At 49.3% G+C, this 23,892-nt stretch overlaps 1 protein-coding gene across 6 annotated transcripts in view; it reads right to left on the bottom strand.

Moving 5' to 3' along the window:
* The window catches only part of MEF2D (myocyte enhancer factor 2D), a 178,196-nt gene that overhangs the window by 37,996 nt on the left and 116,308 nt on the right, over positions 1 to 23,892 (bottom strand). For all 6 annotated transcript variants that reach the window (XM_088449651.1, XM_088449655.1, XM_088449656.1 and 3 more), the window contains one exon: positions 1,662 to 1,865. In XM_088449651.1, the coding sequence (XP_088305777.1) occupies positions 1,662 to 1,865 (204 nt within the window). The remainder of the gene's footprint in view (positions 1 to 1,661; positions 1,866 to 23,892) is intronic.

The following is a 23,892-nucleotide window of genomic DNA, read 5'->3' as shown; positions in this document are numbered from 1 at the left end:
CCCTTCCTACCACAACCTCCACATGCCCTTACACCCCTGTACCCCTTCCCTGCAACAACTGCTCCCTGCTTCAACCCCCATCTCTACCCCAACTGCAGCATTCCCTTACCCCCTACTAGCCCAACTGTTACCTGCTCCTAACACTGTACCAACTGCTGTCTGCACCTACCCACTCCCTACCCCCAGCACTGCCTGCCCTTACCCCCCTCTAGCCCCAGCTCCACCCCAACTGCTTCTTGCACTTAACCCCCTCTACACCAACTGCTACCTGCCCCTAACCCCTCCTTGCCATCCAGTACTGCCGCAGCTACGATCTACCCTTAGCCCCGCCCTATCCCCAGCACTGCGTGCCCATAACTCCCTCCTCCCTGTCCCCAGTACTGTCCCAGCCACTATCTACCCTTATCGCCGCCCTATCCCCAGCACTGCGTGCCCATAACTCCCTCTTCCCTGTCCTCAGTACTGCCCCAGCTACGATCTACCCTTATCCCCGCCCTATCCCCAGCACTGCGTGCCCATAACTCCCTCCTCCCTGTCCTCAGTACTGCCCCAGCTACTACCTACCCTTATCCCCGCCCTATAACCAGCACTGCGTGCCCATAACTCCCTCCTCCCTGTCCTCAGTACTGCCCCAGCTACTACCTACCCTTATCCCCGCCCTATACCCAGCACTGCGTGCCTATAACTCCCTGTCCCCAGTACTGATCCAGCTGCTTTCTACCCTTATCCCCTCGCTACCACAGCACTGCCTGCCTCTAACCCCCTTCTTGCCCCCCAGTACTGTCCCAACTGCTACCTACTCTATCCCTCCTTCCAATCCCAACTTCCACATGCCGAACACCCCTCTACCCATCCCTGCACCATCTGCTCCCTGCCTCAACCCCCATCTGTAACCCAACTGCTGCTGCCCTTACCCCCCTCTACCCCAAATGTTACCTGCTTCTACCACTGTCCCAACTGCTGTCTGCACTTACCCACTCTACCCCCAGCACTGACTTCCCTTGCCCCCTCTAGCCACAGCTCCACCCCAACTGCTTCTTGCAATTAACCCCCTCTACCCCAACTGCTACCTGCCCCCAGCACTGCACCTGTTGGCTACATGAGATCAAAGCAATATACGAGCAATTATAAGCATTCCATACTGTAAAATATGAGTGTGACTTTACATGGTGTATGTGTAGTGCATGTGGGGTGGTCTTATGCTATATGAGGAGCTCAAAAGCATAATATATAATGGGACCCAGAAACAGTGGAGTAGGACCCCATTTTTTTAAACTGAGGGATCCCTGGGACCCACAATTTTTTTAGCTGAGCGCGATCACTGATCTACACTAGAAAATGGACAGCAAGAATCTGGTTGCTAAGGGTAACACCGACTTTTCCCCCTTGAGATTCCACTGTTGGTAGAGGCTGCCGATTCTGTCTCTGTCTGCTCTTTGGCTGCATACAAGTCAGCAAATGGCACAGAAGGAGTTTGACATGGATAAGAGAATAAAACAAAAAAGATTCCTTTCTGTAACAAACAGCCAATATGACATATAGCTAGTGCAAAGTGGGACTTGTAGTTCCTCATCTGCTGGGCATCCGCAGGTTGTCCTGAGTGAGGAAGCAGCAGAAGAGCTGTAGGGGCGTCTGCAGTGTGTACCATGGGGGGTGCTCACCTCTATGATGTCTGCGTTAGTCCGGCTCTCGTGGGGTTCGTTGTACTCTGTGTATTTCAGCAGCACCTTGTCCATGTCGGTGCTGGCGTACTGGAACAGTTTGTTTGAGTGGTTGAAGATGATGAGGGCAATCTCGCAGTCGCAGAGCACGCTGAGCTCGTAGGCTTTCTTCATCAGGCCGAATTTACGCTTTGTGAACGTCACCTGCGGAAGGAGACGGAACGTTAGAAAGGGCTCGTAAGATGCAGGCTGGAAAGTCACGCAGGCGAAGGGGCAAGGAAAGAAACATGGGGGTGTAATACGAAATGCATACAAGCTATTAGTCCTGTGATTTCACTGGGTTTAACTCCATATTGTACTGCCTGCAACTTACGCAGACGGCCATTAGACCAACTATATGAAAAAGGTCCAAGTTCTGTCCCTTGTACAAAATAAACAAGCCCTGTCCCCTTGTGTCTCTTGACAATCTGACTAGTCCATGATGGAATGGTTAACAGACAGTGAAGACTCTGAAAACATCTACAAGCATTTTTAATTAGCTCTTGTAACTTTGTAATTACTATCGAAACACAGGGTACTTGATACAGGGCCCCTGCCTGAAATGGCCTGTCGAAAACTGAGAAACACACTGTTGCTGTCGATCAACAGGTTGTGAATAAATTCTACGTAATACTATATTCATTGTTTTCCAAGTTCCATATGATGCAAGGGAAGGTCAGTTATCCAAAAAATTCTGTCAAATGACAAAGTGCTTCCCAGTTTCAACAGATAATTTCAGGGATTTTCCATCAAAGCCCTGTTTGGAGCTTGTATGTTCTCCCCGTGTTTGCATGGGTTTCCTCAGGGTGCTACAGGTTCCTCTCACTGTCCTGAAACATACTGGGAGGTTTATTGGATTCTGACAAAATTAACCCTAGTGTGTATCCATGTGATAGGGAATAGAGACTCTATATGTGTGAGCTATATATAAATAACGATGAATAAATAATTACTACTTAACTATCAGGAGTTTGTTTTTTTTCCCAGTAAATTGTCGTAGCCAACACAGTGATTTATTAATGTTACCCATTAAATGAATCTGAAAGTTACCAAAACCCATTTAAAGAGATGTAACTACGGTCTTAATAAATTATGAAAAGTTTAGACTTTTCTCAAAGACAATTATAGAGACAACTGTATAAGACAATTATAGCGCCACCTACATGTGTATAATCATGAATAATCACAGGACAGGCTTTTGAATAGCGAAAGCATTAGATTGCTTGATTTTTATTTCATAAACTTATCATTATTTTCTTAAATAATCAGAGAAATTCTACCCCAGACAGTACTAAGCGATCCCTGCCCTCGGCCTGCATGGTCGGGATGCTGAGAACTGTACATGAGGAGGGAGAGGTGTGTACATCTTTGAAGCATGCTCTGTTATATAACCATAAGGCAGCAGACTACAAGCTGACCTATTTTAACGTGACAGGTGTTGGAAATGGTGAAATCTCCCCCTTTACCACAACCGGCTGATAAGAGTGGTGTTTATGTGGCGCCTTCTCATGATGGTCACGTGTGCGCTCACGAGAAACATGCCCTATAATTCATCCTTCTCCCGAGCCTTACGTGATATGACAGTTGCCAGGGTAACCCAGTGAACAGCTAGCATGTTGCACACACTTACAGGCATCGCACAATCTGCTTACAAAACAAAACAAGGGCCATATGCACTCCATGGGCAAGATAAAAACCCATAGAGGGGCTTTACATCTCCGAAACCTCAGCAGCCCTCGTCTAGCCATTATCTGGATGACCGAAATACGAGATTCAAGTCATTTTTACCTTAGGAAAAGCTATTAGTAAATTACAGATGTTAAACTTTCAGGAATTTGTTAGAATGACTGATGTGCAAGATCTGGTTAGGGGGGTTATAGCACAGTAAACAGCTAAAGCATCAGGGATGCCATCCGTCAGTAAGTTTACTGAATCGGTAACAATTGAAACAAAAAATGTGTTCGCTCCACACACAAAAAAAAATTAATAATTTTCATATCATGGTTTAACAAGCCCTTACTTCCAGCTCTGAATCTATATTAAATAATAGCTAGTTAAATACACAACAAAAGTGTGCTGTGGCCACATTAGCCAATAACAAATCAGCTTAACATAGTCTAACGTACTCCACACTGACCAAAGCTAATATCAGAGTCACTGCAGAGAGATTTACAGTGCATTCACAATTGCAAATGAGGAGAAATATGGCTGACAGATCTAGACGCTGGCTCTCCATCTATAGGTGGGCACCACGTGTGCTGGCACTAAGTAGAAAGGAAACCTGAAGGGAGGGGAGGCGATCAATCAGCAGGCACGGACATCAGGATAGGCGCATTTGTGCCTGCCACGTTCTTTCCTGGTGCAAGCCACCCAGGGTCCCTACACACCGGGATCATTTCCAGCAGCCACTGTGCTTTCCCATGTCAGTCACTGTCTGAATCTATCACTCGTCAGATATCTGGGAGGCTGAACTGGAGATAATCTTGAGGCAGGAGCCTGTCTGACTACTCTGCTAACTGGCCCCAAGAGAAAGTCGTCCTATCTAGGCCCCTGTCTATGCTCATACCTACTTAGCCAACAACGTTATTAGCCCATGTGTTACTTCTTGCTGCAGAGCTGGAACATTTGCAGAAGTAATAGATGCCCAGCACCCTGCTGCCATTAAGGTGCCGCCTTATCACAGCAGGAGATATAGGAGATAAAGCTGTGATAATATTGTGCTCTGTAATCCGCCTGGTTATACAGCTGTCAGTGGTGCGCTGTCATGCACGGTGTTCAGCAGAAACAACATACAAATGTAGCAGGTCTCAATATATGTCAATCGCTATGAGGAACACTTTGTCTATAGTCATGGGACGCTGAGCGGCCTGAGAATGAAACAAGCTGTATTCTAGGTCATTCCAGGGTCCCGCGAGTATAGACGAGGCATACCTGAGTTATAGTGATCAATAGATCACCAGTGAGTGCCTGTTCTGGGGCGCCATGCGCACTCCCAAGCGCAGGAGAAACAGCACCACCATGCGCACAGGTGCTGACTGATTGGCCTAATGCAGGTTAGAGAGTTAAAGCAATAGTCTGATTGGTTGGTATGGGTGAGGCCATCTTTTACCTACAGAATGTCCCCAAAAGGTCAGAGATTGTTAGAGAAGACTCCCCCTGCAATTACTCACATATCTTACTCTTATTCCACATTACTGTAATAAAGTCTCTCTTTATAGACATAGGGGGTCACACTTTCTGAAGAAAACTCTATACATGACAAGTATAAAGTGTGATAGAAGCACTGGAGAAGTTAGGGATGGCATGTATTTGTGTCCCAGATTCCTGTAATATGTGTTTTAACCCCCAGGAAGAGTCTGTTTTACAAACAGATCTGAGTGTCGGCTTTTGGTAAAAGCCGGAGAATGGGTCCTGGGGGTGTGGATGTGAGAGAGAAGGGGGGGCTCCATCCACAGGGCCGTTTCAGGTGTTAGGCCTTTCAGCCTGTGAGCAGGCTAATTAGGGATTACACCTTGAAATGGCTCAATATAGCTGTGTAAGAGTTATGATGCAGTGTCTCATACCTGGGAGAGGAGGCCTGCACGTTAGCTTGCTCTGAGACACTGTTTGCTACAATCCAGAAGGTACTATGGACGTGAACTTATTTAGTGCTCGGTTAGTGAGGGAATTTAAAGTCTAGTTAGAGCCCAGACGGGTTAGGATTTATTTTATGTTTTGTTAATTTGATTATTGGTGTTGCGCAATAAAAACTGGCGCCGACCAGCTTGCACGAAAACCCACGACTGGAGTGTTGTTCCCTGGCTGCTGTGTGTAAGGAGGTGACCATCTACCCCAGGAGACATACACACACAAATACATATATAAATGCATAGATAGATAAGCTCCTTTGAATAGCATTTGTAGCAAGCTAGGTGTGACACTAATAATGCACCCCTAATGTAGAGGATACTGATATCATACATCCCCTCACATTTCTGTGGCCTCCAGCCTCATGTCTTTATATGGCCACAGAAGTCCTTGATGGCCTATAATAAACTCCTAATTTACAGTCCAGTCCCATAAATGACTTACAGTACATATACGTGCTGTGATTTGGCAGGGAGAAGCAGAGAACTTATAACAGGCCAGGGTAGGAATCCTCTTTTGGAAGTATCTGATCCCATCTATTGGATGAATCACAGGGCGCACTGTGCAGGCCTGGGACTGTCACGGTCCCGCTACTAGATGTGACCTCAGTGCCATGTGCCGTCTCTGTCCTTCTCCACATGATATTGTCTGCATTCCTCTGCGGTCTCCATGCTGGATCTCTCACTGCCAGCTGCCCTGGAGCTGTCACCCCTCTCATCAGCACTCCGTTCCCAGGCACGCTGCTGATAAAATGCATCTGAGTGCTGTGTGATCACCCCCCGAGCTCGGACCTCTGCTCTGCAATGTCTAATTACCACAGCTGACAAACTGCTTCTCTCTCATGCTGCACCAATCCGCAGATCATCGGAATTTAACCCATGCTGCTCCACAATGGAGACAAGAACAGGAATATCTCCTTGTGCACATAAAGGATTGACAGATGCGTCCTCATACACCTAGCCAAAATACGCCAAGCATGGCGTGAATGAGACACCAGGTCCTGTGCAACGCTGCTTTGATATGCGACACTTGTATATCTGTGTGCGGCTGAGTGGGTAAAAGAAGCACAACAGAACTTGGCGTGGAGGAAAAGCAGCGGCTCTAGCATTTCAGCACTTCCTATACATGCCCACACGGATATACATTCCAATTAAGACGCATTTTCAGGGGAAAAAAAAAAGACACTTGGCGCAAGCAGAGTAACACGGGACCTGGCACACAGGCGTGACTGGAGCGATACGGTATGAGGAGACATCTGTATTATAGAACGTATTCCAGGTGATATCTGTGAATGAACTAAAAAAAAATCTCAGATATGCTCCCTAAAAGCACCTAGGGCCTGAATCAGAGCCGCTCGCTCTGTGCGTTCACAAGCGGCCTGATGTTCTGCGTACGCGCATGCGCACACTTCGTTCTGTGATTGCAGCCCTCTCGCTCACCCAGCAAAGGCTGCCCAGGGTAATGAGTGACAGGAGAGGGCGTTTGTGGGTGGTGACAGGGGCAGGACACTAATAACGGGGGGTTGGAGATGCGAACGCAGGCGTGCCTGAGTGTTTCAACGCCGTTTTAGAGGCGTGCATGATTAACATGCAGCCTCATAGTACATGTCACATGCCTGTTTTTTACACTGATTTCCTCGCCATGCTTGCGGTAGGGTAAAGCTACCTCAAGAACTGCGTTCAAATCCGATGGTGCTCGATGTACCAATGTTTTAATATACTTCCTGGAGATGTTGTGTTGCTGGTGGGCGGCTCTGCCTGTGCGATTGGACGTACGCATACACAAAGTGGCCGCTCGCTAAGACATGGTGGGCGTGCTTATGCCTTGGCGAGTGATCGCTTTCAGTGGCCTCACTTTGACAAATTTGCATACGCATCCAGCGGGCGTACGCAGATAGCGAACGGGTCTGAATCAGGCCCTTAGTGAAAACTAGTGCGACATATAGATGAGATCTGCCCGTTAGGCTCTGAAGATGCTGGCTGGACGCCATCCGGTGCCACCAATGCCTGTAATTGCTGACAAGAGATAACTACGCACACTATACAATACAAGACACCAGCGATTACTTCTCGGAGGGCATTTACCAATTTTTGGGGCAACATTAGTTTTCCGATGTCAAGCATGCGTTTACCATCATCTCCGCCTTCATCCCTGGGGTGCATCCTGTGATCCCACATCGTCTACTTGCTCTCACAAGTAATGATCAGTATACTCGGGGGCACACCCAGGAGATGGGAGTCCAGACAGCTCTGGTGCCATTACTCCTGGTTTATGTATCGCAGACATCTGAATGAAGTACAAGTACTGCAGTTCTCTAGGAATTAGTAACATCAATCAGGCACGAGCTACAAAGTGCCTCCTGCCTCAATGAACATATAGGATGAACAGTGGATTTGCCCATGCTGCATGTAGGTGTACAAATGCCCCTTAAATAGAGGATATGTACAAATGCTGACCAGGGCAGATATGATGTTTACATTTTAACAAAGCCGCGCTATTTATAAACCGACACCCAGAATGAGGAAACGCAGGATGAGAGACTTTGGTGTCTCATTATTTTGACTGTACAATACTTCCTCTAGTGTTCTTAGCGCCTCTGCTTCCTTCTCTCACACTCAGCAAAGAGGGTGGCAAAGACCTGACAATCTGCCCCACAGCCCTCCTCACACAGCAGGGCCCAGCGCCCTGCAACTGATAAAAGCATCTCTATCATACACTGCGTCTACAGATCATCCACTCTATCTGATAGCAATATCCAGGCCGAGCCCTGAGCTAATTAATGTCTTTCTGCCATACAGTCTCACTCACTGGGAAGGGGAGGGTGGGGGGAGGCCTGGAAAACAGGCCCGCTGTCACGCTGAGCCGCTTATTAGTAGGGATTACTGAATTATATTAACACTTCATTGTAATAGGCCCTTGTATATTTGCAGAGGCTTTAAAATGCAATCCATGTGGCCTACGTCCAACTCTAGCGAGTGGTGGGTACATGGGCATGAAATATGCCACACAGCACATAGGTGCAGATTCCAAAGCATTTCCATAAATGACAAAAGGAGAAACAAGTCAGATATAGGCTAATATATGGGGGATTCTAACCCATTTACATACTATGAAACAGGAAAACGTTTTATACAATTTCCATGACATTTTTTTTTTTTAAATCATTATTTTAATCACATTTTCTTTATCATCCTAAAGAAAAAAAAAGAAAAAAACATTCGACATGAAAAGTAAAACTAAACATGACAAAAAAAATCTCAATAGATTCATATACTAAATGGTGAATGGTCATTATATATACGGCATTGGCTCTATGATATATTCTGTATGGCTACACGGTACTCACTAAAGCTACAGCATAGCTACAGGCACTCAGTACAGATATAATATATATATATATATATATATATATATACACACTTATACTGCATGGCTGCACGGCACTCAGTACAGATATATACACTGCATAGCAGCACCGGTACTCAGTACAGATATATATATATATATAACAAGAGATATGGTAAGAACTTACCTTTGTTATCTCTGTTTCTACGAAGTCCATAGGGTCCACAGGGTTGACCTTGGGGTATAGCTGGATCTGGATCCATGGGCACCACGCAGTTAAAGCTTTAGCTGCTCCCAGGATGCACTTGGGTCCGTCCTCCTCTATACCCCGCCCCCGGCCACAGCACCTCAGTTGGTAAGCAGCCAAGGCCGGAGGAGGAGACCAAATAGAGAGAAGGAAGACTGGAACACACAAGAAACCATACTCACAGAAATGGGAGACGGAAAACCGGTGACCAGCCACACAGCCCATTTGAAGCCAGGTGCGTCAGGGCGGGCGCCCTGTGGACCCTATGGACTTCGTAGAAACAGAGATAACAAAGGTAAGTTTTTACCATATCTCTTGTTTTCTACTTCAGGGTCCATAGGGGGTCCACAGGGTTGACCTTGGGGATGTCCCAAAGCAGTACAACTAAGGGCGGGACGCTCCTGTGCTGAAAGGAGTACCCGGCGCCCAAAGGATGCATCCTGAGAGGCAAAGGTGTCAAACGCATAGAACCTCAAAAACGTTTGAATTGAAGACCAAGTGGCCGCCTTACACAGCTGAACAGCAGAAGCGCCACGTCTAGCAGCCCAAGAGGGACCCACAGAACGAGTGGAATGAGCCTTAACAGAGGCTGGCACAGGTAAGCCCTCCTGTGCATAAGCCTCACAAATAACGGAACGAAGCCAACGGGCTAACGTTTGTTTGTTGGCAGGCCAACCCCTCTTGTGAAAACCAAAGAGGATAAACAAGGAATCAGACTTCCTAACCGAAGCCGTCCGGTCTACATAAATTCTAAGCGCCCGGACCACATCTAAGGAAGTCTCACCAGCTGAAAGATCAGGGGACTGAAAAGCTGGCACAACAAGTTCCTGATTAATATGGAACTTCGAGACCACTTTGGGCAAAAACTCAGGACGAGTGCGGAGCACCGCTCTGTCCTGGTGAAAAATCAGGAAAGGAGGGCGACAGGAAAGCGCCCCCAATTCAGACACCCTCCTGGCCGAAGCAATTGCCAGGAGAAAAACCGTCTTAAATGTCAGCCACTTGAGCTCCACCGCCTCAAGAGGCTCAAACGGAGGACCCTGCAGGACCCGTAGCACCACCGCCAAGTCCCAAGGAGCCACAGGAGGCACAAAGGGAGGCTGGATCCTGAGAACACCTTGGAAAAAGGTGTGAACGTCTGGTAGTATTGCAATCCGCCGTTGAAACCACACGGACAAGGCGGACACATGAACCTTCAGAGATGCAAGGCGTAAGCCGAGATCCAATCCTGACTGAAGAAATTCCAAGATCCTAGAAACTCGGAACACCTGAGGATCATAATGTCTGGACTCACACCACTGAAAGTAAGTGTGCCACACTCTGTGATAAATCCGTGCTGAAGCAGGCTTGCGTGCCCTGAGCATGGTACCAATAACCGAACTGGAGAAGCCCCGAGACCTCAAGACGGCTGTCTCAAGAGCCACGCCGTCAAAGACAGCCGACCCAGATCCGGGTAAAGGCAGGGCCCCTGAGACAACAGGTCCCGACGCTGAGGAAGAAGGTACGGAGCGTCGATGGAGAGGCTCCTGAGATCGGAGTACCAAGGACGTCTGGGCCACGCCGGAGCTACCAGCACGAGCGTGCCGCCGTCCTGCTTGAATTTCCGCAGAACCCGAGGAAGCAGGGATATCGGAGGAAACAGATACGCCAGGTGAAACGTCCATTTCACCGACAGCGCGTCCACCAGACTTGCACATGCGTCTCTTGTCCTTGACCCATAAACGGGCAACTTGTGATTGTGACGGAGGGCCATCAAGTCCAGCTCCGGCAGTCCCCACCTGTCCACGAGTAGCTGAAACACCTCTGGGTGAAGCGACCATTCCCCGGGATGCACGTCGTGACGGCTGAGGAAGTCCGCCTCCCAATTGAGGACTCCGGGGATGAAGACCGCCGAGATCGCTGGAATGTGACCCTCCGCCCAAGTCAGGATACGAGACACCTCCGACATCGCTGCCTGACTGCGAGTTCCGCCTTGGTGATTGATATACGCCACCGTGGTGGCGTTGTCGGACTGCACCTGTACCGCCCTTCCGTGAAGAGCGGGGCCGGACGACTGCAGGGCCCTGAATACTGCCCGCAGTTCCAGGATGTTGATGGGGAGAAGTGCTTCTTCCGCTGACCAACGACCCTGAAGCGACAAAGAGCCGGTCACTGCCCCCCAACCCCGGAGACTGGCATCCGTCGTGAGCAGGACCCAGTCCGGGATCCAAAATGGGCGCCCCTCGACCAGATGAGCTGTCTGAAGCCACCAAGCCAAAGATAGCCGAACGTCCGGAGACAACACCAGCACCTGAGAGCGGATCCGGTGAGGTAACCCGTTCCATTCTAATAGAATCAGCCCCTGCAGGGGCCGGGAATGGAACTGGGCAAATTCCACCATGTCGAATGTCGACACCATGGACCCCAGAACTCTCATGGCCGAATGGACCGACAGGCGGCAACGGCTCAGGCAACTGCGTATCCGCAGCTGTAGGGAGGCGACCTTCTCCGGAGTCAGGAAGATCCTTTGCTGACGCGAATCCAGCAGGGCTCCTAAATGAACCATCCGCTGTGATGGAATCAGGGAGGACTTTTTCCAATTTATCAACCACCCGTGTGCTTGCAGGCAAGCGATCGTCAGGTGGAGATGTTGAAGCAGTACCTCCGGGGAGCTCGCCAGCAACAGGAGGTCGTCCAGGTATGGCAGCAGCCGTACATTCTGGTTACGAAGATGTGCGGCCATGACCGCCATAATCTTCGTAAACACCCTCGGTGCCGTGGAGAGACCAAAGGGTAGCGCCCGGAACTGATAGTGGTGTTGAAGGATAGCGAACCTCAGATACCGCTGGTGTGAAGATGCTATCGGAACATGGAGGTAGGCGTTCTGGATGTCTAGGGACACCATGTAATCCCCCGGTTCCATCGCCTGAATGATGGAACGTAACGTTTCCATCCTGAACTTGGGAACTCTGAGGAATTTGTTCAGAGACTTCAAGTTGAGGATAGGGCGATGAGAACCATTGGGTTTCTGCACCAGAAACAGAGACGAATAATACCCCGTCCCTCGTTGTGATAGAGGAACGGGAACAATGACCCCTGCTTTCAGCAAGGACTCTATAGCCTCCTGAACCTGTAACGCCTTGGTCTTGTCCTGAGAAGGACTCGTGCAGAAAAACTGGTGGGGTGGTGTGTGCCGAAAAGACAGGGCGTACCCCTGGGAGACCACTTCTCGAACCCAGGCATCCGTGGTGGTATTGTGCCAGCACTGGGCAAATAGAAGAAGTCGGCCTCCCACTCTGAGGTCCCCCAGAGGGAGGCCCGTCCCATCAGGCCGCAGGTTTATCTTCCTGCTTGGAAGAAGGGCGCCGAGCACTCCAGGCTTGCTTCTTGGGTTTAGAGGCCGTCTTACTCGCAGACTGTCTCGGGAAGGACTGACCTTTCGCCTTACCCTGAACCCGAAAGGAACGAAAAGCCGAACTCCGAAACTTAGCAGGCAGTGCCGCCGAAGGGAGGAAGGCCGACTTGGATTTAGCCAGGGTGTCCACTATTTTGTCCAAGTCCGGACCAAATAGTAATTCCCCATTGAAAGGTAAGGCCTCCAGACCTTTCTTTGAATCAGAGTCCGCTCTCCAGGACCGCAACCATAAGGATCGGCGGGCAGACACCGCTGCAGCCGATACCCGCGAGGTCAGCAGACTAGCATCTAAAGAAGCTTCTCCAATGTAAGAAGCAGCGTCCCTAATTTGTCCCAACAACGCCCGCTGGACATCCGGAGCGTCGTCCGGGAAGGTATCTTCCAATGCATTGGCCCACCCCTCAATGGCCTTGGCCACCCAGGAGATGGCCATGGACGGTCGGGCCACCGCCCCGGAGAGGGAGTAAATAGACTTTAAGCAAGTCTCAACTTTCCTGTCCGTGGGATCCTTCAGCGAGGATATCGACGGTAATGGTAAGGTGGCGCCCCGAGTTAAATGGGTGACATGGGAATCCACCGCCGGTGGAGTTTCCCATTTTTTACAATGTGCCTCAGGGAAGGGGTAATTAGAAGCCAACCGCTTCTGAGGAAGGAATCTCTTACTGGGCGCCTGCCAAACTACCGCCATATTATCCGTCAACTGATCCGACAGGGGAAACACCGCAGAAGCCACCTTAGTTTTTTTGAAACTAGGAAACTTCGACTTAGGAACCGGTGCCTCATCCTCTATAAGAAGAATAGCTCGCACCGCCCTAACTAGTGCTCGCACATTAATGGACGACTTGGTATCCATTTCCTGGACCGAGGCGTCCGAGTCAGTGTCATCAGGGACCTCCCCATCATCTGAGGAACCCTCTGAGTCTGATACCTGAGCAGCCCGTGTCATGAGTGGGCGTTTTGAAATCCTAGAAGGCATGTCAGTCTGCAACATTGACTGAAAAGCCGAGGAAGCGGCCGCCAAATTTTGCACGGAGTTGGAGAGCACATCCACCCAGGGTGGAGGCGTCGCCATAGGGGCCTGAAAAGGTACCACAGGCTGCTGCGGCACAGGGGAAGCCTGCATATACATAGGCAACCCCGCATAGGGACCCACCGACTGAGACCCAGGAGGACTCCGCAATAACTGCGGGACACCCGGGGAATGGGGGATGGTCGGCTGGGACAACGACCTAGTAGGGAGAGCAGTCGGGACCGACAGACGGTCCGCAATAGACACCAGCACTTGAGAAAACATCGCCCACGGTGGTTCCTGCGCCAGATGGGCCAGGAGCCACCTGGCATCGACTACACAGGCCATCCTGTGACAAATCCTCCCTATCTACTCCTGCAGAACAGCGTCCGCAGGAGGCCAACACCGGAGCCACTGAGCGCTCAACCTCCTCGTCTGACATGACAGAATATATTATATACCTGGCACCAGGGTAGAAGTAAAACGCACTCACCGGTGTGCTGAACAACAGCCCACAATATGGCACTGAGTAGCACACAACTGTATGTGACGGACCTCACAAATACGTGATCTATATAAGTGAGGTCAGTAGAAACGCCCCTCCCCCACACACCTGTAGGGCTTGTAGGAGAAGTAAAGGGATAGGTATAAGCTGACAGTAAGTAGAAAATAAGCACAGACAGGCAGCACTAGCAAAAGTCACATACCATGCAGGAAGATATACTCACTGCACCTTTCCACTACAATCAACCTGCCCAGATTCAGTGTCTGGGAGGGCTATAGTGCTGTGTACGCTGTCCTTAATCAGGGGAGAGGTACACAGGGGGACCGGTCCGCGTGCTCCCTGAAGATCTGCGCTGCCACTGTGAGAAAATGGCCGCTGGAGACCTCAGAGGAGGAGTGGCCGAGTAGCTGCAGCTCAGCGACGCCAGACTCCGTGCTGAAAGCCGCGCTGAGCTGAGGGGAGGAGCCGCTGACAGGGAAGGCTTCCTCCCCTGGCTAGCATATTAACCCCAGGGCTTGCCGGCATCCTCTTGCGATATATCCCTGGTGGTCTAGTGGTCCCACGGGTTATTCCTCCTCAGAGGGGGAGCCCGCCGCCACCGCTAGCGGCCCCCGGTCTGTCCCCTAGGACCGGGGGCAAAGGTCTGCATCTGCAGGCAAAACCCGCGAGCCGCCGCTAATCGGCGACTCGCGGCTTACCTTGTCCCCGGCGACTCCGGCAGCAGTCCAGGGAGGGACCCAGAGTCCGGCTAGTACGGACTCTGGCCTCCCGCCGCGATCCCCAGTGCAGTACTGGCGTCGCGGCGCCAGCGGGGAAGGAGAGCGGCAGCGTGGGCGTCTGCATAGACAGCCCGTCGCTGCCACACTAGAGCCTCTGTTGTAAAATAAAAATCTAACAGGCTCTTTTTTTTTTTTTTTAAATAAAAATAGAAAGCTTTTGGGGGCTGCTCCTGCAGCCCCCCTGCGCAGGTGACCCGACTCCGGCCGGGCACCAACTCAAACTGAGGTGCTGTGGCCGGGGGCGGGGTATAGAGGAGGACGGACCCAAGTGCATCCTGGGAGCAGCTAAAGCTTTAACTGCGTGGTGCCCATGGATCCAGATCCAGCTATACCCCAAGGTCAACCCTGTGGACCCCCTATGGACCCTGAAGTAGAAATATATATATATATATATATATACACACTTATACTGCATGGCTGCACGGCACTCAGTACAGATATATACACTGCATGGCTGCACGGTACTCAATACAGATATATATACTGCATGGCTGCACGGTACTCAGTACAAATACATACACTGCATGGCTGCACGTTACTCAGTACAAATACATACACTGCATGGCTGCACGGCACTCAGTACATATATATACACTGCATGGCTGCACGGTACTCAGTACAGATATACACTGCATGGCTGCACGGTACTCAGTACAGATATACACTGCATGGCAGCACGGTACTCAGTACAGATATATACACTGCATGGCAGCACGGTACTCAGTACAGATATATACACTGCATGGCAGCACGGTACTCAGTACAGATATATACACTGCATGGCTGCACGGTACTCAGTACAGATATATACACTGCATGGCTGCACGGTATTCAGTACAGATATACACTGCATGGCTGCACGGCACTCAGTACAGATATATACACTGCATGGCTGCACGGTACTCAGTACAGATATATACACTGCATGGCTGCACGGCACTCAGTACATATATATACACTGCATGGCTGCACGGCACTCAGTACATATATATACACTGCATGGCTGCACGGTACTCAGTACAGATATACACTGCATGGCTGCACGGTACTCAGTACAGATATACACTGCATGGCAGCACGGCACTCAGTACAGATATACACTGCATGGCTGCACGGCACTCAGTACAGATATATACACTGCATGGCTGCACGGCACTCAGTACAGATATACACTGCATGGCTGCACGGCACTCAGTACAGATATATACACTGCATGGCTGCACGGCACTCAGTACAGATATATACACTGCATGGCTGCACGGTACTCAGTACAGATATATACACTGCATGGCTGCACGGTACTCAGTACAGATATACACTGCATGGCTGCACGGCACTCAGTACAGATATATACACTGCATGGCTGCACGGTACTCAGTACAGATATACACTGCATGGCAGCACGGTACTCAGTACAGATATACACTGCATGGCTGCACGGCACTCAGTACAGATATACACTGCATGGCTGCACGGCACTCAGTACAGATATACACTGCATGGCTGCACGGCACTCAGTACAGATATACACTGCATGGCTGCACGGCACTCAGTACAGATATATACTGCATGGCTGCACGGCCCTCAGTACAGATATACACTGCATGGCTGCACGGTACTCAGTACAGATATACACTGCATGGCTGCACGGCACTCAGTACAGATATATACACTGCATGGCAGCACCGGTACTCAGTACAGATACATACACTGCATGGCTGCACGGTACTCAATACAGATATATATACTGCATGGCTGCACGGTACTCAGTACAAATACATACACTGCATGGCTGCACGGCACTCAGTACATATATATACACTGCATGGCTGCACGGCACTCAGTACAGATACATACACTGCATGGCAGCACCGGTACTCAGTGCAGATACATACACTGCATGGCAGCACGGTACTCAGTACAGATACATACACTGCATGGCAGCACGGTACTCAGTACAGATACATACACTGCATGGCAGCACGGTACTCAGTACAGATACATACACTGCATGGCAGCACGGTACTCAGTACAGATATACACTGCATGGCTGCACGGTACTCAGTACAGATATACACTGCATGGCAGCACGGTACTCAGTACAGATATACACTGCATGGCTGCACGACACTCAGTACAGATATATACACTGCATGTCTGCACGGTAGTCAGTACAGATATATACACTGCATGGATGCACGGTAGTCAGTACAGATATATACACTGCATGGCTGCACGGTACTCAATACAGATATATACACTACATGGCTGCACGGTACTGAGTACAGATATACACTGCATACAGATATACAGTATACTACATGGCAGCACGTTACTCAGTACAGATATATACACTGCATACAGATATACAGTATATTGCATGGCAGCATGGTACTCAGTACAGATATATACACTACATGGCTGCACGGTACTGAGTACAGATATACACTGCATACAGATATACAGTATACTGCATGGCTGCACGGTACTGAGTACAGATATATACACTGCATACAGATATACAGTATATTGCATGGCAGCATGGTACTCAGTACAGATATATACACTGCATACAGATATACAGTATACTGCATGGCAGCACGGTACTGTGTACAGATATATACACTGCATACAGATATATACACTGCATGGCAGCACGGTACTCAGTACAGATATATACACTGCATACAGATATACAGTATACTGCATGGCTGCACGGTACTGAGTACAGATATATACACTGCATACAGATATACAGTATACTGCATGGCAACACGGTACTCAGTACAGATATATACACTGCATACAGATATACAGTATATTGCATGGCAGCACGGTACTGTGTACAGATATATACACTGCATACAGATATATACACTGCATGGCAGCACGGTACTCAGTACAGATATATACACTGCATACAGATATACAGTATACTGCATGGCTGCACGGTACTGAGTACAGATATATACACTGCATACAGATATACAGTATACTGCATGGCAGCACGGTACTCAGTACAGATATATACACTGCATACAGATATAAAGTATACTACATGGCAGCATGGTACTCAGTACAGATATATACACTGCATACAGATATATACACTGCATGGCAGCACGGTACTGTGTACAGATATATACACTGCATACAGATATATACACTGCATGGCAGCACGGTACTCAGTACAGATATATACACTGCATACAGATATATACACTGCATACAGATATATACACTGCATGGCAGCACGGTACTCAGTACAGATATATACACTGCATACAGATATACAGTACACTGCATGGCAGCACAGTACTCAGTACAGATATACAGTATACTACATGGCAGCACGGTACTCAGTACAGATATATACACTGAATACAGATATACAGTATACTGCATGGCAGCACAGTACTCAGTACAGATATATATACTGCATACAGATATACAGTATATTGCATGGCAGCACGGTACTGTGTACAGATATATACACTGCATACAGATATACAGTATACTGCATGGCAGCACGGTACTGTGTACAGATATATACACTGCATACAGATATACAGTATACTGCATGGCAGCACGGTACTGTGTACAGATATATACACTGCATACAGATATATACACTGCATGGCAGCACGGTACTCAGTACAGATATACAGTATACTACATGGCAGCACGGTACTCAGTACAGATATATACACTGAATACAGATATACAGTATACTGCATGGCAGCACAGTACTCAGTACAGATATATATACTGCATACAGATATACAGTATATTGCATGGCAGCACGGTACTGTGTACAGATATATACACTGCATACAGATATATACACTGCATGGCAGCACGGTACTCAGTACAGATATATACACTGCATACAGATATACAGTATACTGCATGGCTGCACGGTACTGAGTACAGATATATACACTGCATACAGATATACAGTATACTGCATGGCAGCACGGTACTCAGTACAGATATATACACTGCATACAGATATACAGTATATTGCATGGCAGCATGGTACTCAGTACAGATATATACACTGCATACAGATATACAGTATATTGCATGGCAGCATGGTACTCAGTACAGATATATACACTGCATACAGATATATACACTGCATGGCAGCACGGTACTGTGTACAGATATATACACTGCATACAGATATATACACTGCATGGCAGCACGGTACTCAGTACAGATATATACACTGCATACAGATATATACACTGCATACAGATATATACACTGCATGGCAGCACGGTACTCAGTACAGATATATACACTGCATACAGATATACAGTACACTGCATGGCAGCACGGTACTCAGTACAGATATACAGTATACTACATGGCAGCACGGTACTCAGTACAGATATATACACTGAATACAGATATACAGTATACTGCATGGCAGCACAGTACTCAGTACAGATATACACTGCATGGCTGCACGGCACTCAGTACAGATATATATACTGCATGGCTGCACTGTACTCAGTACAGATATATATACTGCATGGCTGCACGGCACTCAGTACAGATATATATACTGCATACAGATATACAGTATACTGCATGGCAGCGCGGTACTCAGTACAGATACATACACTGCATAAAGATATACAGTATACTACATGGCAGCACGGTACTCAGTACAGATATACACTGCATGGCTGCACGGCACTCAGTACAGATAAACACTACATGGCTGCACGGTACTCAGTACACATATATACTGCATGGCTGCACGGTACTCAGTACACATATATACTGCATGGCTGCACGGTACTCAGTACAGATATACACTGCATGCCAGCACGGTACTCTGTACAGATATATACACTGCATGGCAGCATGGTTCTCAGGGCCTGATTCAGAGCCGGACGCTCTGACAGAGCGCTCGCTCTGAATCAGGGCCGTCCTTCTCTTTTTTTAGAGCGGCCTTCTGGCCATCCACACCTATAGCGAGCAGCCAAAAAAATGGTCAAGACCATCGCGACCATCGGCCTTGCGACGAGACCCTTGAAGTAGGGTCTTCTTGCCGCAAGCCCTGGAGTGCTTTCGGCTCTATCAGAGCCGAAGGCATTCATACTGACATCACTTGTGATGTCAGTGGGGACGGCCCCAGACGGTAGGGCAGCCACGCCCCCGGCACGCCCACCAAAAGGGGCGTGCTGTCACTTACCACCGACAGCACGCCCCCTTTCGTACGAGACCCATAGCGACAGCTTGGCCGTCGCTATCCAGGTCTCGCGCATGCGCACGACGGAGCCAACACTCAGCGCTCGCGAGCGGGTCTGAATTAGGCCCTCAGTACAGATACATACACTGCATGGCTGCACGTTACTCGGTACACATATATACTGCATGGCTGCACGGTACTCAGTACAGATATACACTGCATGGCTGCACGATACTCAGTACACATATATATTGAATGGCTGCATGGTACTCAGTAGAGATATATACTGCATGGCTGCACAGTACTCAGTACAGATAAATACACTGCATGGCTGCACGGTACTCAGTACAGATATATACAGCATGGCTGCACGGTACTCAGTAGAGATATATACTACATGGCTGCACGGTACTCAGTAGTACAGATACATACACTGCATGGCTGCAGGGTACTCAGTAGTACAGATACATATACTGCGTGGCTGCACGGCACTCAGTAGAGATATAAAGTATAGATATATACATTGCATGGCTGCACAGTACTCAGTTGAGATATACACTGCATGGCTGCACGGTACTCAGTACACATATATACTGCATGGCTGCACGGTACTCAGTAGAGATATATACTGCATGGCTGCATGGTACTCAGTACAGATATATACACTGCATGGCTGCACGGTACTCAGTAGTACAGATACATACACTGCATGGCTGCAGGGTACTCAGTAGTACAGATACATACACTGCATGGCTGCACGGCACTCAGTACACATATATACTGCATGGCTGCACGGTACTCAGTACATAGATACACTGCATGGCTGCACGATACTCAGTACACATATATACTGCATGGCTGCACGGCACTCAGTAGAGATATATAGTATAGATATATACATTGCATGGCTGCACGGTACTCAGTTGAGATATACACTGCATGGCTGCACTGTACTCAGTACACATATATACTGCATGGCTGCACAGTACTCTGGCCCCGATTCAGACCCGGTCGCTCACTCTGAATCAGGGCCGGGCTTTTTTTTTTTTTTTTTTAGAACGGCCTCCTGGCCGCTCGCATAGCTGTGGGTGACCACCCACAGCTACAGCGGGCGGGCATGATGAGCGGCCACGAGACCCTACCTTGTGGTAGGGTCTCGTGGCCGCAAGCCCCAGAGAGATTTCGGCTCTAACACAGCCGGAATCTCTCTACTGACATCTGATGTCAGTGTGGCCGCCCCCAAACGACAGGAGTTCTCATGGGAACGCCTCCGTTTGGGCAGCCACCCACCGGCCTGCCCACCAAAGGGGGCGAGCTGTCACTCAACATCGACAGCTCGCCCCCTTTGTTGCGAGACCCGGAGCTACGGAGTGCCCGTCGCTAGCCGGGTCTAGCACATGCGCACGACGGAACCGGCTCCATCGTGCACATACGCTGTGGGCCACCATCGAACTGGTTGCGAGCGCTCATCACTTGCGACCGGGTCTGAATCAGGCCCTCTGTACAGATACATATACTGCATGGCTGCACGGCAATCAGCACACATATACACTGCATGGCTGCACGGTACTCAGTACAGATATACACTGCATGGCTACACGGTACTCAGTACAGATCCATACACTGCATGGCTGAAAGGCACTCAGTACAGATATATATATACTGCATGGTTACACGGTACTCAGTACAGATATATACTGCGTGGCTGCACGGTACTCAGTACAGATATATATACTGCAGGGCTGCACGGTACTCAGTACACATATATACTTCATGGCTACACGGCAGTCAGTACACATATATACTGCATGGCTGCACTGTACTCAGTCCATATATATATACTGCAGGGCTGCATGGTACTCAGTACAGATATATATACTGCAGGGCTGCATGGTACTCAATACAGATATATATACTGCAGGGCTGCATGGTACTCAGTACACATTTATACTGCATGGCTGCACTGTACTCAGGCCCTCATTCAGAACCAGACGCTCTGACAGAGCGCTCGCTCTGAATCAGGGCCGTCCTTCTGAATTTTTAGAGCAGCCTCCTGGTCACTCGTATAGCTGTGGGTGACCACCCACAGATATAGTGAGCGGCCAAGAAAATGGTAGCGATGGTCAAGACCATCACGACCATCGGGCTTGCGACGAGACCCTTGTGGTAGGGTCTCGTTGCCGCAAGCACTGACATCACTTGTGATGTCAATGGGGCCGGCCCCAGACGGTAGGCATTCCCATGGGAACGCCTCCGTCTGGGCAGGCACGCCACTGGCACACCCACCAAAGGGGGCGTGCTGTCACTCACTATCGACAGCACGCCCCCTTTGTAGCAAGACCCATAGCAACGGCTTGCCCGTTGCTATCCGGGTCTCGAACATGCGCACGACGGAGCCGCCTCCGTCGTGCGCATGCGCACTGGGCCAACATCAACCAGCTTGCGAGCGCTCAGCGCACGCGAGCGGGTCTGAATTAGGCCCTCAGTACAGATACATATACTGCATGGCTGCACGGCACTCAGTACACATATATACTGCATGGCTGCACGGTACTCTGTACACATACATACTACATGGCTGCACGGTACTCAGTACAGATACATATACTGCATGTCTGCACGGCTCTCAGTACACATATATACTGCATGGCTGCACGGTACAGATATATATATATATATATACTGCATGGCTGCACTGTACTCAGTACAGATATATATACTGCGTGGCAGCACGGTACTCAGTACAGATATATATACTGCATGGCTGCACGGTACTCAGTACACATACATACTACATGGCTGCATGGTACTCAGTACAGATACATATACTGCATGTCTGCACGGCTCTCAGTACACATATATACTGCATGGCTGCACGGTACAGATATAACAAGAGATATGGTAAGAACTTACCTTTGTTATCTCTGTTTCTACGAAGTCCATAGGGTCCACAGGGTGACCTTGGGGTATAGCTGGATCCTGGATCCTCGGGCACCACGGAGTTAAAGCTTTTAGCTGCTCCCAGGATGCACTTGGGTCCAACCTCCCCTATACCCCGCCCCCGAGCCACAGGCACCTCAGTTGGTAAGCAGCCCAGGCCGGAGGAGGAGACGAAACAGAGAGAAGGAAGACTGGAACACACAAGAACCATACTCACAGAAATGGGAGACGGAAAACCGGTGACCAGTCACAGAGCCCATATGAAGCCAGGTGCGTCAGGGCGGGTGCCCTGTGGACCCTATGGACTTCGTAGAAACAGAGATAACAAAGGTAAGTTCTTACCATATCTCTTGTTTTCTACTTCAGGGTCCATAGGGGTCCACAGGGTGACCTTGGGGATGTCCCAAAGCAGTCCAACTAAGGGGCGGGGACGCTCCTGTGCTGATAGGAGAACCCGGCGCCCAAAGGATGCATCCTGAGAGGCAAAGGTGTCAAACGCATAGAACCTCAAAAAGGTCTGAATGGAAGACCAGGTGGCCGCCTTACAGAGCTGAACAGCCGAGGCGCCACGGCTAGCAGCCCAAGAAGGGCCCACGGACCGAGTGGAATGAGCCTTAACCGAGGCTGGAACAGGTAAACCCTCCTGCATATAAGCCTCAATAATAACAGAACGAAGCCAACGGGCTAGAGTCTGTTTGTTGGCAGGCCAACCCCTCTTGTGAAAACCAAAGAGGATAAACAAAGAATCCGACTTCCTCACAGAACTAGTCTGGTCCACATAAACCTGGAGTGCCCTTACAACGTCTAAGGAAGTCTCCCCCAGCCGAAAGATCAGGTGACAAAGGCTGGTACAACAATTTCCTGAATTAATGTGGAACCTGGAAAACCACCTTAGGCAGGAAATCAGGACGAGTGCGAAGCACCGCTCTGTCCTGATGAAAAATCAGAAAAGGGGGACGACAAGAAAGCGCCCCCAAATCTGAAACCCTCCTGGCAGAAGCAATTGCCAAGAGGAAAACAGTTTTAAAAAGTTAGCCACTTGAGCTCCACTGACTCCAAGGGCTCAAAAGGAGGACCCTGTAAGGCCCTAAGAACCACCGCCAAATCCCACGGGGGCCACAGGTGGCACAAAGGGAGGCT

Source organism: Taudactylus pleione, unplaced genomic scaffold (assembly GCF_031769625.1).
Source record: "Taudactylus pleione unplaced genomic scaffold, aTauple2 ptg000490l, whole genome shotgun sequence".
Classification (NCBI taxonomy): Eukaryota; Metazoa; Chordata; class Amphibia; order Anura; family Myobatrachidae; genus Taudactylus; species Taudactylus pleione.
Note: the sequence above shows the minus strand (reverse complement) of the source record. Positions and strands in the feature narration are given on the sequence as shown.